The 16,355-nt window shown below is 39.2% G+C and overlaps 1 protein-coding gene across 1 annotated transcript in view; it reads right to left on the bottom strand.

The window, feature by feature from the left end:
- The window catches only part of WHSC1 (Wolf-Hirschhorn syndrome candidate 1), a 59,450-nt gene extending 53,840 nt beyond the window's left edge, over nt 1-5,610 (bottom strand). The window contains exon 1 of the mRNA XM_010182224.1: nt 4,981-5,610. Within this exon, the coding sequence (XP_010180526.1) occupies nt 4,981-5,577 (597 nt within the window). The 5' untranslated portion in view covers nt 5,578-5,610. The remainder of the gene's footprint in view (nt 1-4,980) is intronic.
- Between the last annotated feature and the right edge of the window lie 10,745 nt (nt 5,611-16,355).

The following is a 16,355-nucleotide window of genomic DNA, read 5'->3' as shown; positions in this document are numbered from 1 at the left end:
CACCCCAAGGAGAGGTGTTGAATTAAACGACTCCTTGATCCAACTTGGCAGAGCTATTCTTATACAGCATTTTTGTCATCACTTCAAGACATTCTTTCATATTTGATTTGGATTCTTCCACCAATGTGTTTAAGAAGAAAGAAAAAAAAACGTATTTGCATATTACATATTGAAACTACAGTTTTACGCAGAAAGTGTGCTTAATTCAGCCACTTTCACAAACAAGAATGGGAAGTCTGGTATGGAGAGCCTTGAACAAACACTTCATCTTTCTGTAATCCATCTTGTAGCCATTCTCAGACTACTCATAGCTCCTAATCTGCCCCCAAACTAGTATACTCTTGACACTGTACACTATTTGGTGCTTCTTAACCTACAAGTAGTTCTTTAAGATACTTTACCAATGAGGCACTCAGAATGAATAATTTAAAGCTGCAAGGTACCAATTACTGCTGCACATCATGAACTGCTTAGCACAAACAGGTTTTCAAGGCAAAGCTAAACATAATCCTTTACTAACAGCTAACGCAAAACAGTAGCTCAGGAACCCTTCCAAAAATGGTAAGAAGTAATTTCTCTTGTTCCTGATGGGATGACCCAGAAGAGATTTTTAGGGTTACTCCTACTCCTTTGGGATTCTGATGACATCAACCAGCCAGCCTGTGCTATCACCCACCTGGAGACAGGATCTGACACCTCAAGAACAGCCTATTGAAAAAGCAATTGAGTTCATTTTATCCTACAATTACGGATCCTGATTCCTGTGGAAGTTCAGCTGCACACTTTATGACAAGTTCAGTAATTGTACTTGACCAGGAATTCCTAATAACTGATGATGAAAACCAATCAAGCAAGTTCTCCTTCTGAAAAAGACACATTTATTTGACTTTAATTTTTCTTTTCACTTTTTTTTTTAAGTTAAAACACAACCAGTCACCTCAGGACCTGGCTGTAACAACAGTAACAGGATAAATAATAAGTACAGCTCTCCAATCCTTTACAGGGAACTTCTTGGTTTCTGCTCATCTCTACTGATTAGAAACAAGCAACAGAGCAACATCACCACCTTCAGTGGTCCCCATCTTCCTGTATTTAGTTAGCACAGAAGCATAGAAAGCAGCAGGTAATCCTCAGACTGCCTCTGCTCTACCCTTACTGGGTTTCTGAACCTTTGCCATTCACTGTAACATTATGTAGACATGAGATATAATAGAGTTGGCCAGAACAGTTTTTCTCCGTGAAGAAATGGCAACATAAACACATGACGAGGACTTGTGGAATTCCTCCGGTAATTTGCAATTTCCCCCCACGTCGCTGCTGCAAAATCATTACAGACTGTACCGAGCAGAAAGTAACAAACTGCCAAGTTTCCGGTGTAATACTAAAAGAGGGCTACAAGAAAACTGGCTGGGAAGCGATGTGGAAGGTACAGCTTTTGGATCATGTGCATCTCACACAGCTGGAATCCCTAAACTAGCAAATATTACAGTGTGTGGACTTTCAGGTTCATTCTGGAGGCAGCATCGCTGCTTTTCTGAGCTACTGCATCCGTGCTAGGAGGCGATGCCAGGAAGCCATGCCAGAAGGGCAAACTGCCACTTGTAGGCCCAAACAGGCTGATGCAGAACAAGTTCAAATGAGCTCATGTGCTGAGCTGTTCTGGAGGTCAGAGAGTACAGATCTACCTTGGCACCACCAGTGTGAGAGCTGCAGGTTGATGTACCCTCTCTGTTTCCTGTTCAGAAACTCCGGATTGCTCTAGGGATTGGACTTTGGTTACTTTGTATTAGTGTATGAAGTAAACCTCTGTCAATCTCCTCCAAACACGATTGTTTCACTTCTAACAAAAGCATTGAGAAAAATCTAGGAAAGTCGTCATTCCTAACGGGTAGCCTTGCAAGAACCGACAAAAACAATGACTCAGAAAAGCAGCCACCACAAATCTCGCACAGAAGCGCCCCGCCACCCTCACGAGCAGCGCTATCAAGTGGGCAGCTATCAGAGTCCGTGGGTTTGGCGTCAGTTCCAACATCTCACACGTGACACCCACCACCAGTAACACACAACACTCGGAGGTCAGACCATTATCGGTGCAGTGCCCTGACACGAAAGTTGCTAAACCAGGCCTTATCAGAAGAGGCCGGGGTTTTAAAATAAACTCCTCAGGTGGAGAGATACCACAGGTGGGGAGGAAGAAGGGTGAAAGGCAAGAGGGCAGGGAGGAGAGAGCCATGGGCTGTTCTCCTTCCTCTCCCGTGCCTTGGGGAAGCGAAAGCAGTACAGCTGCTTTTTGGAGGTATGGAAAAGGTGGTGGTTACCAACAGAAACCTAACTCACACCAGAGCTGGACAGACCACGCTTATTCCTGACTGAAAACCGACTTGCCGATGAAGCTTTAAACAGCACTCTTTTATGTTAACAAAAAAATGCCCAAACGACAAGAAAACCCAACAGAGCACTGGAACATTTGTTAAATGATATGTCTCTCACCTCAGCAAGATAGTAATCTGCTATGTCCATCAAACAGAGATATAATTACCTTACACAAAAGGCAGTATTTGAACCATGGTGATTTTTGCTAAACCAAAAGAGTAAGAGTTTGCACAACAAGAAATTGAGAGAGAGAGAAAAGCTGCCCAGAAATAAAACCAGACAAACAGGTCCCACATTAACTTGTAACCTACAATAAAGAGGTATCTAAGTGCAAAATTAATCAGCTTTTACTCCAAGGATATTTCCCTAACTTCCACTTTGCAGCCACAATCAGCTACATAAAGCCACAGTAGGATGCACTAACACTAAGGCTTTGGATGTTGGTGATGAAATAACATTAGAGCAGGCACCTGAAACCAAAGAACACCGATATTAAGATATTACAGTCATGACCACAGAGAACACAAGTACATCACTGTCTACATGTGGTCAAACAGTTGAAAAATCTCCTTTAGCATGTTCCCCAATACTACATTTTTCTTTATTTTAAACCTGCACACTTGCAAAACCTCCCTGAAAGAAAAGCCCCAGACTTTTGACAATGAAGGAGTTATATCATAAAACAACATCCTGTGACCTTCAAATGCTTTTCCTTTTGCCCTTTGTGCTTTAAAGTGCACTATGTGAGGGGAAAAAAAAGCCAGAATCACGACCATCTGTTTCAAATGCTCTGAAAAGAACTGGGTTACAATATTGCAGGTTACAATATGAAGCAGGTGGTTGTCCTGATTTGGTAGTTTGGGAGCTCACTGGTTTGGCACAGGAGCAAATAACCCCATCACCCTACAGCCATCAGACACTCTGGGAAACAGCGCTGACACCATTTTCTCCTGAAGTTTTCTGGTCAAAAAGACAACTGAGAGAAGCAAGATCAACGTTTCTTTAAATCTCAAATGAACTGCTCACCAGGAAAAATTAAAGGCCACCCTTAATGGATACCTCATGTCAAAGGTCTCAGAATTAATCCTGTAGATTTGCATATTAAATATTGCCTCTGCTTTCTAAAAAAGCAACAAAACCAAACCACAAAACACCTCCCCCACACACCAATATGTTAGGGTTGCTGATACTAACAAATTTACCACCTTTTAGTCTAACTTATTAACAATGAACAGGACAAAGAATTACTCCAACTACTGAATGTGCACATTCTTTTTACCTCTAAGTAGTGATTTGGAAAAGCCTGAACCAATAAGTGTTAAAAAACTCTCCTTAGCAAAATTAAAGAAAACAAACTCTGTAATAAAATTCCAGAAAACACCAGTATTGATCATTCCAGGATGAATAATATATTCAAATCATAACTACACGATAAATATTTCTGATACATAGAAGAATGTTTACACAGTTTGGTAAACTCATTCATTAAATGGTTTTTATGAAAATAAGCGTAAATAAAATCAGTAATACAGCAGCGATGGGTATGGCTCTTCTCTGCAATTGTGACCTTAGGAGAAAACAAGAATCCACGTGAACTATTAATCCTGCAGTTGACAGAAAACTGTAATATACACTTTGCATTTAAGGTGTGTAAAAGCAGGACTTGTTCACCAGCCAAAACATTCATTAATGTTTACCACTGTTATACAATACTATTCTGAATTACTCATTGAGAGACTTAACGCGCACAGAAGTACCCCTGCTATGTAGGTTTCTTCCGCGAGATAAAATTATTTCAAACCACATTCCTTTAAACGGAGGCTGGCAACAAAAGCTAAATAAAGGGCAGAAAGGGCTCCCAGCAGCATTCTGATTTACAGCTTGGTAAAGTAAATTTTAAAAGTGAAATTTCCGTTTCTGTCCAAGTATAAAAGCAGCAAAAAACAGGCGAGCTTGAGCACAAAAGTTAATGACATTTAATACAAGTATCTGGAACTTTTCAATGAATGCAATTTACTAGGTTAGAGCAAGCAAAACCAGCTCTTTTCAGGTGACAAAGAAGGGTAGGGACTACATTCCAACCGCCAAAATCTGAAGGTACAGAGCCTGGCTTATCAGCCAACTGATGGCTGAGGACATTTTTCTTTAATTCAGAACCAGGAATATAGAAATAGTTGTTTTTTTTTCCTGCAACATCAGTTCATTAGAAAGCCAGAATGCTCCAACAGTTAAAGGCCATCTCTCAATGTAGAGGCCTCCCCAGCTCCCCTGCCCAGGCTCACATCCTGGCTAGGTCTGGGCTGCATGTCGGGATGAAGCTTCTGCTTCATACATCCCATAATACCACATGCCACGACTTGCTCTGGAGACTCATTTTACTTATATGGAAACAGAATTTATGGGGTGCTCCTAGGCTAGGCAAGAAACATGGAGCAGACTTAGATGGCATCTGTCCTCCATTGAGACAAAGAGAGAGTATCAGAGAAAGTGACCTGTTTGTGGGAAGCACCTATTGAAATACCTGAAATGAAGATTAGCATATGAATAAATGAAATCTCAGTACGGTTAACAAACCTAACAAAAGAAAGAATGTAAAAAAAGTACTACCTTCTTTTCAGTGGGGCTTGAAGTCTTTGATACTAAGGCTGCTTCAACAAGACCCTGCTCAAGTAAGGAGTCATATTTTATGCTTCTTTTCCTGTTTCTCCTCTCCTTGTTTGCTGGCTTCTGTTCATTCTCCTCTGCCTGAGACACATCGGCACCATTGTCTCCACAAATGGACGATTCAAAAAGAGGTTTTCCATTCATGTAGGTCTTAGTGATTTTCAGCTTAATTTCTGGAGAGCCGTTCTTGATAGGAGTAGTGTTGGGTGGCGTTCCAACTCCCTTTATTTCCTGGGGTTCAAAGCGCAGCTTGGCATCTTGGGCCCCAGACTCGCCATTAAACACACGAGAGGTCAGATCTTTCAATTTATCAGCTGGAATAAACGGAAGAGCATCATGGCCGTTGTATTTTTGCATGACGCCCTCTTGTAGAGTGGCGGAAAGTTGTGCTTTGCCCAAGTAGACAGAACACTCACGGTTCACTTCACAATTCTGAGTTTTCCCATTGGTATTTCCAAGGATCTCTGGTACCTGCTTCATTTTGATGTAGTTAATTTTTCGAGTTAACAGCGGAGAGCTTCTTTTGATGCTAAAGTCCATTCAGCCCAGATGTTTCCAGTCTTACACTGCTATATTAAGACAAAAAGACAGAGAATATTTTTAATAATACAGAAATGTCAAAAGCTACCAAGTATTCTGATAGGTATGTCCCCACTAATTTAACACTCAATGTACTTCGTTCAAGTTTTCCTAAAAAAAGTATTGCTTACAATCTTCATAACCAAAACACTTCAATATTCACTAATATGCATTATGAAAAACTCCAAGAAAAATAAATTGATCAAACATCGATTTTATTAAAACAAAAGCAGTGAGCACAATCGCAGCTTTCATTTTAACAATCTACAGCATGAGTCTTACCCACACTAATGACTCAAAGGTGTTGCACTGTTTAAAACAAGCAAGAGTCAGGCCTTAGATAATATCACTAATAATAACGTGAAACAGATGAGTTTATTTCTGAGAGGTTGTGCCAGCGTAGAAAACCCACAGGCTGTGTTACTGTAGCAACTACACCATGGACAGCAGCATCGTAAGCTTCTCTTCCTCACTTCATAAACAGGCCCTCAATCTTCCATCAAAGCACAGCTCCTGAGGAAACAGCACAGCTCAGGCTTCAGATGGATCCCAAAACACTCTGGCTACAACAAAGAAAAGGTGAGCACTTTGTACCATGAGCACCAGCCCACTGGGAAACAGCTGATCCTTCAAGCCACTGGCTACACTGCAAAATTTAAATAGTCAAAGCAACTGCTGGAGTTTCAGCTTTTCAATAGCATCATCATTTAACATCCATTTTTCATCCAGAAATTTGAAAACATCCAACAAGCTAAAACTGCACTATTATCTGCCCTAGGCAGGTTTTCAAGGGTTCTGAAAAGCTAACTCTGCCCATTTTGACATTATAATATTTTAGCAAACAAATGAATCTTAATGACTGCTTTGTGCTCCTAGACCAGTCAAGATGATCGTTTTCATTATAAAAATTCATATGCATAGATTCTCCATATTACCAATGTATACATGATATAGAGAAATACACCATCACAAATATTGTGAAAGCTCAGCACAACTATCATCATATCCACACTCAAGGTAACCAATTTCATATACCATTAAGTCCAAAACCTGTCACATCAAATCAAAAATCCATCAAATCTAGTCTCATGTGCTTCCAAAAAAGTGCATAAAAAGCCACAATGAATAACTACCAAATTGTCAGTTGCTATGGAAGAAATACCTTCTGAATCGCAACACCTTTTTATTAATGTTACAATGCTTATTACTGGCACATGCCCGAAACTTATATATTTGCTACCTCTACATTCACAGTAGCAATGTACAAATGTTTACAAGTGAGCCTTACCATCGCCTGCAAAGCTTCTTAAGGGTGTTAAGCCTGAACACGGAGCATTTGGCCAACATGAAACCTTTACATGCACAAAGATGTCAAAAAAAAAGAAATATCTAAAAAACGTAACTCCGTCACTCCTTAGCAAATGCTCCTATCTCCCTAAGATACCTATAAGATAAAGGGGTATCTCTCCATATAAACTATATGGACTCATTTGAGAAATTAAAACCACTCTCCAGGGACAAACAGCAGCCTGAAAAGCTGGCACTAAGTAAGGTAAGAGCAGCGACTACACCTGATCTCCAACTAAGTCTGCGACAGGAGACTGACTGACCAAACCTTCTTTAGCCAGATGAAGTCTGAATTACCAGTAAAATCTCTGGTAAAATAAGCGGACACCAGCCAACTGTATTAACCCTTCTGAAGAAGAGTCAGAGGTAAAAGGAAACCCAAAACTCCACCAGAACAGAACAAAGAATCCACTAAACCAAACGAGAACTTACGTAGTTTCACAAGACCTTCTCTGAAAACACGGACATGAGACAGACTCGCAACCCAATTAATAACATGACAATGTTTCAAGCTGTGATTCAGCAGATTTAACTGAAATCATATTTATTTTAAGAAACAACTGATGACAAATTCAATAAATCTCTAGGCAAAAGGCAAACCCATTACAGAACATGTGACGCTTATGGTTACAGAGGTAACAGCAAAATTCCTTAGGAAAAAAACCCAAACACTGAAATGTTGCAAAATCTGTACTTCCTTCCCACAGATTCTTAACAGAGTAAACCAGAACACAAAACAGATATTTGATCTGGGCATCTAAACTGCCTCCATCTAAAAAACAAGCCGGCAAGTGAGTAGCTTTCCTGCACCGCAGATGCCCTCCAGTGGTTGCCTGAGCCGGCCAGAGTAGCAAACACTGCAGCTCCCCCACCTCCCTGCCCGCCAGCCTGCTGGTAACCACAGCTTTCACAAGAGGACCAGCACCAAAAATGCCTTGCGTGGCTTCCTCCTGACCATCAACCACAAGGCTAAGCTGAAAAGCATTTTTTAATATGGGTCCATTAGCTGCTTACCAGGATCTGGACTTCTGGATTGAGACATCTGCATTTTGTAACTGTTTTAATCTACAATTCTACCAGTATTTTTTTGTCCTGCTTAATAATAACTCTAACTTTCATCACTTATTTCTTTAAGCTAGAAAGCCATCAAGCTCAAGGCAGACCAAGACAACTCAAAAATGCAACAAATAATCAAATTAGACTATATTATTGATGAACTCAACCTCAAAACACTGGATGCATTAAAGAAGTGATACCTTAAGAGTTTCAAAACATGAAAATCATCAGAGAGTCACAGAATAACTTCGGCTGGAAGGGACTTCCTGAGATCATCTGTTCCAACCCCTTGCTTAAATCAGGGCCAATGAAGCTGCTCAGAGCCTTGTCTGGACAATGAGTGGTAAATAATGAGTGAAAAGATGTGACTCAAAGAGATCAAGTTACTCTCTTTCTAGCTAATAAACCTAAGGGTAGAAATTCCATATCACAAAAATATAAAGACCAGTAAGACCATGCAGTGAAAGACTCTGAACTTTTAGGTGTTACCTTGATTTGCGCAATATGTCTGAAGATTCACAGCATGAAGGTTTTAAAACTTCACTGAGTGAAGGTTCATTAATGTTTCTCACTAATACAGGTGACTAAAACCAGCTCAAAGCCCTGAAAAAAGGCCCCTCAAATCGCTGGAGCTGAGAGACAACAAATCAGGAGTATAACAGGTAAAAGGAAGTCAATGTGCCCAGTTCAATAGTAAATGGGAAGATGAAGACAAAGGCAGTAATTTGAGACTGTAAGATTATCAGAAACAGTAGATGCAGGTTAGAGAATATCGAAAATAGACCATGTTTCCGCAGGGATTTAATGGGGCCAAACGAGAGGAGGCTCAAACTAGGAGGCAGAATAATGGGCAAAGATAACAGATGCAAGTACCTATAAGCAAACACAGTCTCACTGGGGAGATGAGACTTGCAGAGAGCAACTTTCAGGTTAGTCACCATCTCTAGGACAACAAATGGAGGGAAATTGTCAATATGCATCTCAGTCCTCTTCGTAAAAAATAAGTTACACTGTGGGGTCCAGTTAAAAAGAAGGTAAGAAAATTACAGGTGGGAATAAAAAAGGGTTTTGAGAAAGAAGGGCAAAATTGAAGCTAGTTAAATTGGGTACAACCTTTCCTATCTATAATTTATGGTTTTACAATACCACAAGAAAGAAAAAGGACCAGGCTCTTTGTGAGAAGAGGACAATAGAGGAGAAAAGACGAAAAGGAGTGAGGAAAGAAAATGATCAGCAACAGATAACCAAGCAGTACTGTGAGCTTAGAATTAATGCAAGAAGATCTACAAGACATGACATGACAGAATGAAGAGAGACAGATCACAGACAAGATCTGGTTGGTCAGAGCTGTAAGAGTAAGGTCCTGAAGCAGCTGAGCATACGATTAGATTTGGTAGTTAAATTAAGTGCACTCATGTTGGACCACCATATCACACAGAAGCAAAAGCAATCCCTTATCTTTTTCTCGATGACCCTGTATCTATAGAAAAGGAAACACTGCGAGGAGGGTAAGGAAAGGAAGCGGACAAAAGCACCACACACCAGTAGCAGCTAATGAGCTTAAGCTGGTATCGTCCCATATTTACTGTCTGGTGACCCAACAAGTGCCATTTTCACTAACAAAGAGGAAAAAACATGATAGCCAAGGAGTCTGCTGAATAAACATGGTATTTTGGCCTGTGAACAAATAGCTTTCAGTAAGCAAAAGGAGATTTGCCTCATCATAAAAAAGGTCTCTAGATATTTTAATCAGAAAATGACAATCGGACAATCCTTGCAATGGCTTTGTTCACATTTTCATACTAAAATAACAGGTTCTACATAAGGCAAATTATTTCGCAGACATTTTAAATAATGTTACTAATTACTTGAAGGTCCATCAGATGACAGCAGTCATGAGCCAAAGACAGTTAGTCTGCACATCAGATTCCTCCTTCACTGTTCAGGCCACTATCATTTATGTGATATTTGTTATTCATTACTTCCACATCTGCTGCAATTTCTGAGATGCTTTTCTTGTGTGTCAGAAATAATGGAGTAGTCCATTCCGTCCAATTCTGCCAAAGGGAGCGAACAGAGTAAGTAATCAACAAGAAGCCTCACTATTAAATACCACTTTTGTTTTGTCTGAGGGTTTTCTTAAAGCCATTTCTCAGGTGAATTACTAAATACAAATTCACAGAAAGAGAACTTTATCCACAAAAGCTATTTTTATTACCTACAAATCAGGCTTTCAGCTGGCCTAATAGATGGCTGCTGCTATTTTCTGTAAAGACAGCTTTCTGATAAGTCTTCTCCATTCTCTCATCAATTTTTAAGACCAAAGGTTATTTCTATTTTCAGATCAGAATGAGAGAAAATACTTAATGAGATTAGTTAAGTTACAACACATTCTTGTGAACACCCTTAAACCTGAGTATACTTATGCACATTATCTTGCATAAAAACCCTAAAATAAATAGAAGCAGAGACACATTTACTATCACAAGTACATTGTGACTGTTTGTCACTGTATTAAAATAACAAAACATTACTACAGGATCTGAACAGAATTTACTTTTAAAAGAAAATGCATAAGTGAAAATTGCATTGTGGGTTTGCCAAAAATTGTTACAAACCAGCTCTATCCAGCAAATTCAAAAGCATTATCTCTCATGAAGAAAAACATTCCTGTAAGTAGCTGATAGAGAAGTGAAAATAATTCTACCAAAACTTTCTAACAATTTACCACTAGTCTTAGAAAATGCTTACGAAAGGGAAAAAAAGGAAACTTTATTTTTAAGTTTAAAAGCACCTGAAGTAAAAACTTCATTAGTCTTGCAGTAGACATACAATGACTTCAGTTACCTAGGTAGCTGGCAAGACTGACCTACAAAGTATTTTAAAAAGAGTACATGAAAATTACCTTACACTTACAGTACATGGTAATGTTTACATAGAGATGTAATATACATTTGTACAAATAGATCAAGCATATTTTAAAAACTGTGTGGAAAAGGTCAGTGTACTTACAGCTGCAGTTAGACTTACTTGTCACCAAATATTTTTGAAAATAATTAGTATTGATCTTTTCTAATTTGTTTTGGGTTTGCTTTTTTTTTAATCCTAATGGATAAAATTTCAGAACTGTAATAAGTAAGTCTTTTTCCATCATCTGAAACAAGTATTTATTGCCTTCTCAAGAAGGCAATATGCAATACTACCTTGTACAGTTAAGAACTGTAGACTGGAAGGCAAAGAATTTCTTTGCTTTAAATGTTACTTGCTACTCCAGAAAGCAAGCCTACAACACTGATGGACTTGACTTTTTGTTCCTCCTCAGGAAGCTTTTGCAACCAACCCTCGCTGCTGCAGATAAGGCTGGAAGATTCTGTAAGACGACTCTTCCCCATTAATTAATTTACCTCAAAATCAGAAGAAATATTATTTTTCCACTGCTGCAGAAACCAAATTTTGTCAGTTCCGCTCCTGCTCCTGAAGGTTGGTGGTGAAGGAAGGAAGTAGATTTGAATAAATTCTAATTATTGTAAAGCACTGTATTTCTGTCTGAACAGAAAACAGAGTTACTACTGTGGTGGGATCACAAATAAAATAGAGAAGAATTGTTTCTCCTCTGCAGATAAGCAGAGAGGAACATCGGTGCCTAAAATGGTAGGAACTACCAGATTCACCACCAGTATTTAATAAACACTGAAAGGTAGCCCTCAACAGTTGTTCAACAAATGGCTAAAGGTTAAAAAAAAAAAACAACAAACAAAAAACCAAACAAGTTATGCTTTCAAATGCAAACTTGAGACTTTTTTCTGTCTCCTGGAGAGTTTCAAGTGGTTCAGCTGAAGGGAACACCCCCGTCTAGCAAAATAGAACTCAGTAGAGTTCAGTAGAGCCAGAATACTCATTTGGTCTAGCTCTTTACCCACCAATGAAATTATGTCTCTCTCTCTCACGTGGGCCAGAGTTGTGCATGTGGCTTCTACTTAGCTTGGGAATGAAGAAACAAATACAATCTCAAATAGCTCAGCACTTTGGTGCAGAGTTCCTTCCTTATTTACGCTGCTTTTTCACCTGGTCCAAGCCTACTTTAATTTCCCACCCCTTCTTTAATGCCACTGCTTTTTCTTTTCAGCATCCTACCTCCGCTCCTCGCACCACGCCTTCAGGACCTGGATCCTCTGGTTCTACATAATACTCACTGCAGTAGATGAGTGCACTATAATCTGTTTGCTTCCTCTTCACTGTGGCAAATGATTCTGCCCTTGCTCTCATGACAGCATAACAATTGCCCGAAGCTTCACTGTGAGTATCACGAAAATTTCTGATCATGCAAATTCTGAGAAGGGAAGATCAAATCTGGGATGACACCACAAAGCAAGCTATCCATGTAAGTAATGATTCAAACTGTAGTATTAACAAAACACTAGCTACTGCACCTCTACAGATATAAACAATGTTGCCCAGATCAGACTAGACAGCAACTAATTTTAATACAGAGAATACAATCCTTTTGCCCAGACACTTAAAACTCTGCTATCTTTGTCCCTCGTGGCATTAAAACCTGTTCAGCCAAGTGGGTGGACTGAGATGCCTGAAGCACACTTGGTGCACTGGAATAATTCTAAAGAGCAGTGCTGTGACACTGGGGATATATGAGGCCTTCTCAACACTATGAAAGCCTCGCTCTATGTATACATAGGAGAGTATCATAATCTTCACAGGGCAGCATTTGACCATGTCTTCTGTTGTTCACAAAAGCAGCAACACATTACACTCATAATGCACTTCTCTAATATGGTAACATGTAAAAAGATATATCATAGAATCATAGAATGTATTGAGTTGGAAGGGACCTTTAAAGCTCCTCCAGTCCAACCTCCCTGCAGTGAGCAGGGACGGTGTTACCAGATCAGGTTGCTCAGAGCCCCATCAAGCCTGACCTTGATATATATAATATATGATTTCTTTCATCCAGTACATTAAACTTCACATCCCATAATTTTAAGTAAAGAACTGGAAGATAAAGTTCAGAGGTAGTTAATACTGACTCTATGGCACTATGGAATTTTACAGACTTTCATATTTTGTCAAAAACTGTATTTAACCGTATCTGATCAATGTAACTATGTCTATAACATAATCCTGGCCATACTGTGTTAACCGTGGTCTACTTTACACATAGACTGTAACTATATACTTGTGATTATGTTAATTTTCTATCAATGTGTTACCCCAAAGCAAAAAAACATGCATACAACTGGCAGATGTATGCCAGGAACACTCAAACAAGGCCTGAGCTCACAAGAGACTCGGAACACGAGATCCTCTCCAAAGAAATCCAAACACTTGCCAATTAGTGGCCTTATTGCTTTGGACATTATTTGAAGTATCTCCCTGCACTGGGCCTTCAACGTGCTCTTGTCAAAATGCATGACTACCATTCACAGAATTCTTCATTTCCTTTCCATTTCTTTTGATACATCTACATCAAGAATCTCTCCAGTTTAGTTTAGAATTACTATTACAGGTAAAACGTCTGGAATTTGAGGCAAGTTTTAGGTTTCTGTAGATAAAATGTAGCTTGCCTACTTAACCTGGAGGCAGAAAGATAAAACACTTTCCTGTCCAACAAACCATATCCTTCTTGTTCACAGCATTAATTTCATTCTGAAGTATCTGACTGAACGTTCTTGGCAACTACTCCATGTAGTGAAATGATCCATATTCATAACATCCATCCTACACTGCTCTCCAAAGTTCATACTTTGGCTTAAATCCCACTGGCTTTATTATCAGACTAGAATCTAGGCATTCTTTACCTCCGAGATAACTCCTCCATTTAGGTATTCCTGAGTGCCAGTGAAGTCAAGTGCTTTGCTCCGATGGTATCCCACCACGGCTGGCAAATTCCACAATTGATTCATCAGATACCCAATTTTGGGAACCTCGGCTCCGCGACCTAACCCATACCACAGCAGGTGCATTTATACTTCGATTTACTACAATGAATAAATAAAAGAAATGGGTCCCAAACATTACAACAGGAGGCTGCATTACTGCATCTCCTTCCTACTGCTTCTTTTATCAGTAGCTTTACGAAATATTTCAAATAGTGTTTAGATCACATTTCTAATAGTCTTCCTTAACCTCAGCCTTCTTTCTTGAGAAGTATTTTTGTCACAGAATATTTCATGTTCTGCTCCTTGGTGTATCTCTTATTTAGTAAGGCAGAACTTAGAACAGGACATTTACTCTCTATTATGTTTTTGATCACAGTAAAGAAAACACAGAATTCTGACCTTAGCCCTCAAGGCCAAATACGTTTACAGATTACTATTATTTTAAAACTCAAGTTTTCTAATTCGTTATGTGTGGTTTTTGCACAGATATGAGATGTCAGTATTTCAGTATTTTGATACGATGCACAAGCCAGAAGAGGTTTCACCAAAGCAGTTACATGGCCATCTCTGCCAGCCAGCAGAACAAGACCACCCTGTGTCTCCAAACCGCCACACAGAAAAGTGGCAGCATCCTTCACAGGCAGCAGAATGCAAATGTTAAAACTTTGATGAAAGTCTATTTCAATAGTACATCATGCTATAGTTTTCCAGTAATTTACCACATATGTATCCTTACCCCAAATATGGATGAATATCAAATAGCTCAGATTTGTGCTGGGGAGCTGAATACCAAAGTTCGAAACAAGATTGAATTGCTGTCTTACACTAAGATAAAAATAGGACAAGTTAAAAGGATGGGGACAAAACTAGAAACTGAGCCATCACCTGTTGAGCAGCCCTTGCAATTTAACACATGCTTTAAGCCACTTTAAAATTATGACAAATATGAGAAGCTACATCAATGGTGTCCCAGGGCAAAGTAATTTTGCTCAACATAAGAATACTGTGAAGTGCGTATGGGTTAGCGCTTGGCTTTTCCATACTTAGTCAATTTAATTTGATTGCTATGAAACATTCAAAAGTATTTTCAAACATCTACTGTCCACATGCAGCTCATCACATTGTACTATCAGAACAATTTCCATGTCATGGTATTATTTCTTAATGTTAGCAAGGACAGCAGAAACCTTGGTTTTTGTTCAACAATGATTAACAGCTATTTTCTTATTGCACTCGAAATGCATTTTAAAAAATTCAGTTTATTGTATAATCTATTACATGCTTTGGACAGAAGCAACTTTCCAAATGTACCAGTAAGTCAACAGATTATCTGGTGCTAAGGTTTAGAGTTGCTTGCAAATAAAGTAACGCACGATGGACTATGCATTAACCAGTCATTACCATCCACGAGGCATTAGTACATACAATCTGTTCTCTAGGAATTTTGCATATATTTGTAGCTTGCTAATCACCAGAAGGGCAGCAGAATAGAGAGCATGGTCTAAGTTTCCCTTATAACACGTTCCAAAAACTTCCCGTCCTGCTGATGCTAGAAAATATAAAATAACTACGCTGGACACCATCAACCTGATAAAAACATTAAAAATAGCACTTGATATATCACTTTTGTAGCTTCTGTCAGTGTAAACTGAAAGGAAAAAAACTAAATCCATTTATACAGCTGTCTTATTACCTCCAATGACTGCAGGTCATAGAGAAGCTAATTCAAAGGTGCAGTGAAGGGTGAATTTAGGTAGTTTTCCTTCAAAAATGTTCTCAGAACCAAAGCCTTCCAAGTAACCATTTATTTTATAAAACAGCCGACCCATTCAACCAGCTACACAAATTTACAAGCTGCAGGGTACTACTGGCACATCAACAAGGCTCTCCTCACCCACCCCTTTCTCCCAATTATGCACCAAAGGAAATTTGGACCCCCATGCCAAGCTCTGATGGGAAATTCTTTTATCTCTCCACTTTACCCCCTGACAGCTTATCCCGGTGCAGTATTCCATCTCCACCTTCTCATTTACACCATCCAGATGCCAGCACATCCTCGGTGAAGACGCTTATCAAAGCTACACCCTAACTGGAAAGCAGCGCATCCTAAAACATGGACTTAGCCATGATCCACTTCAGTATCTCCATTCTTCCTTCATCCGAAGGCCAGATTCAAGAATTACACCAGATCTATCATATTTACTCAAACGTAAGCTTATTTCATTTGTCTCTGCAGAAAAGTAATTAAAGAGCTCAAACAGTACAGCCACATAGTATTAAAATATGCAGCTATCATCATCTACTGCATTATTACTACTTCCACCAAGCATTTATTGATGTTTGATTACTGAATATTAGGGTATCTGTTGTTTTCAGCAATACCACTTAGCGGATGCTTCCCATTGTGCAGCACAGTGCTTTTGCAGAGGGGAAAAGATTTTT

Source organism: Mesitornis unicolor, unplaced genomic scaffold, assembly GCF_000695765.1.
Source record: "Mesitornis unicolor isolate BGI_N332 unplaced genomic scaffold, ASM69576v1 scaffold1084, whole genome shotgun sequence".
NCBI classification, from domain to species: Eukaryota; Metazoa; Chordata; class Aves; order Mesitornithiformes; family Mesitornithidae; genus Mesitornis; species Mesitornis unicolor.
The sequence above is the reverse complement of the archived record's forward strand: the minus strand, read 5'-3'. Positions and strand labels throughout refer to the sequence as shown.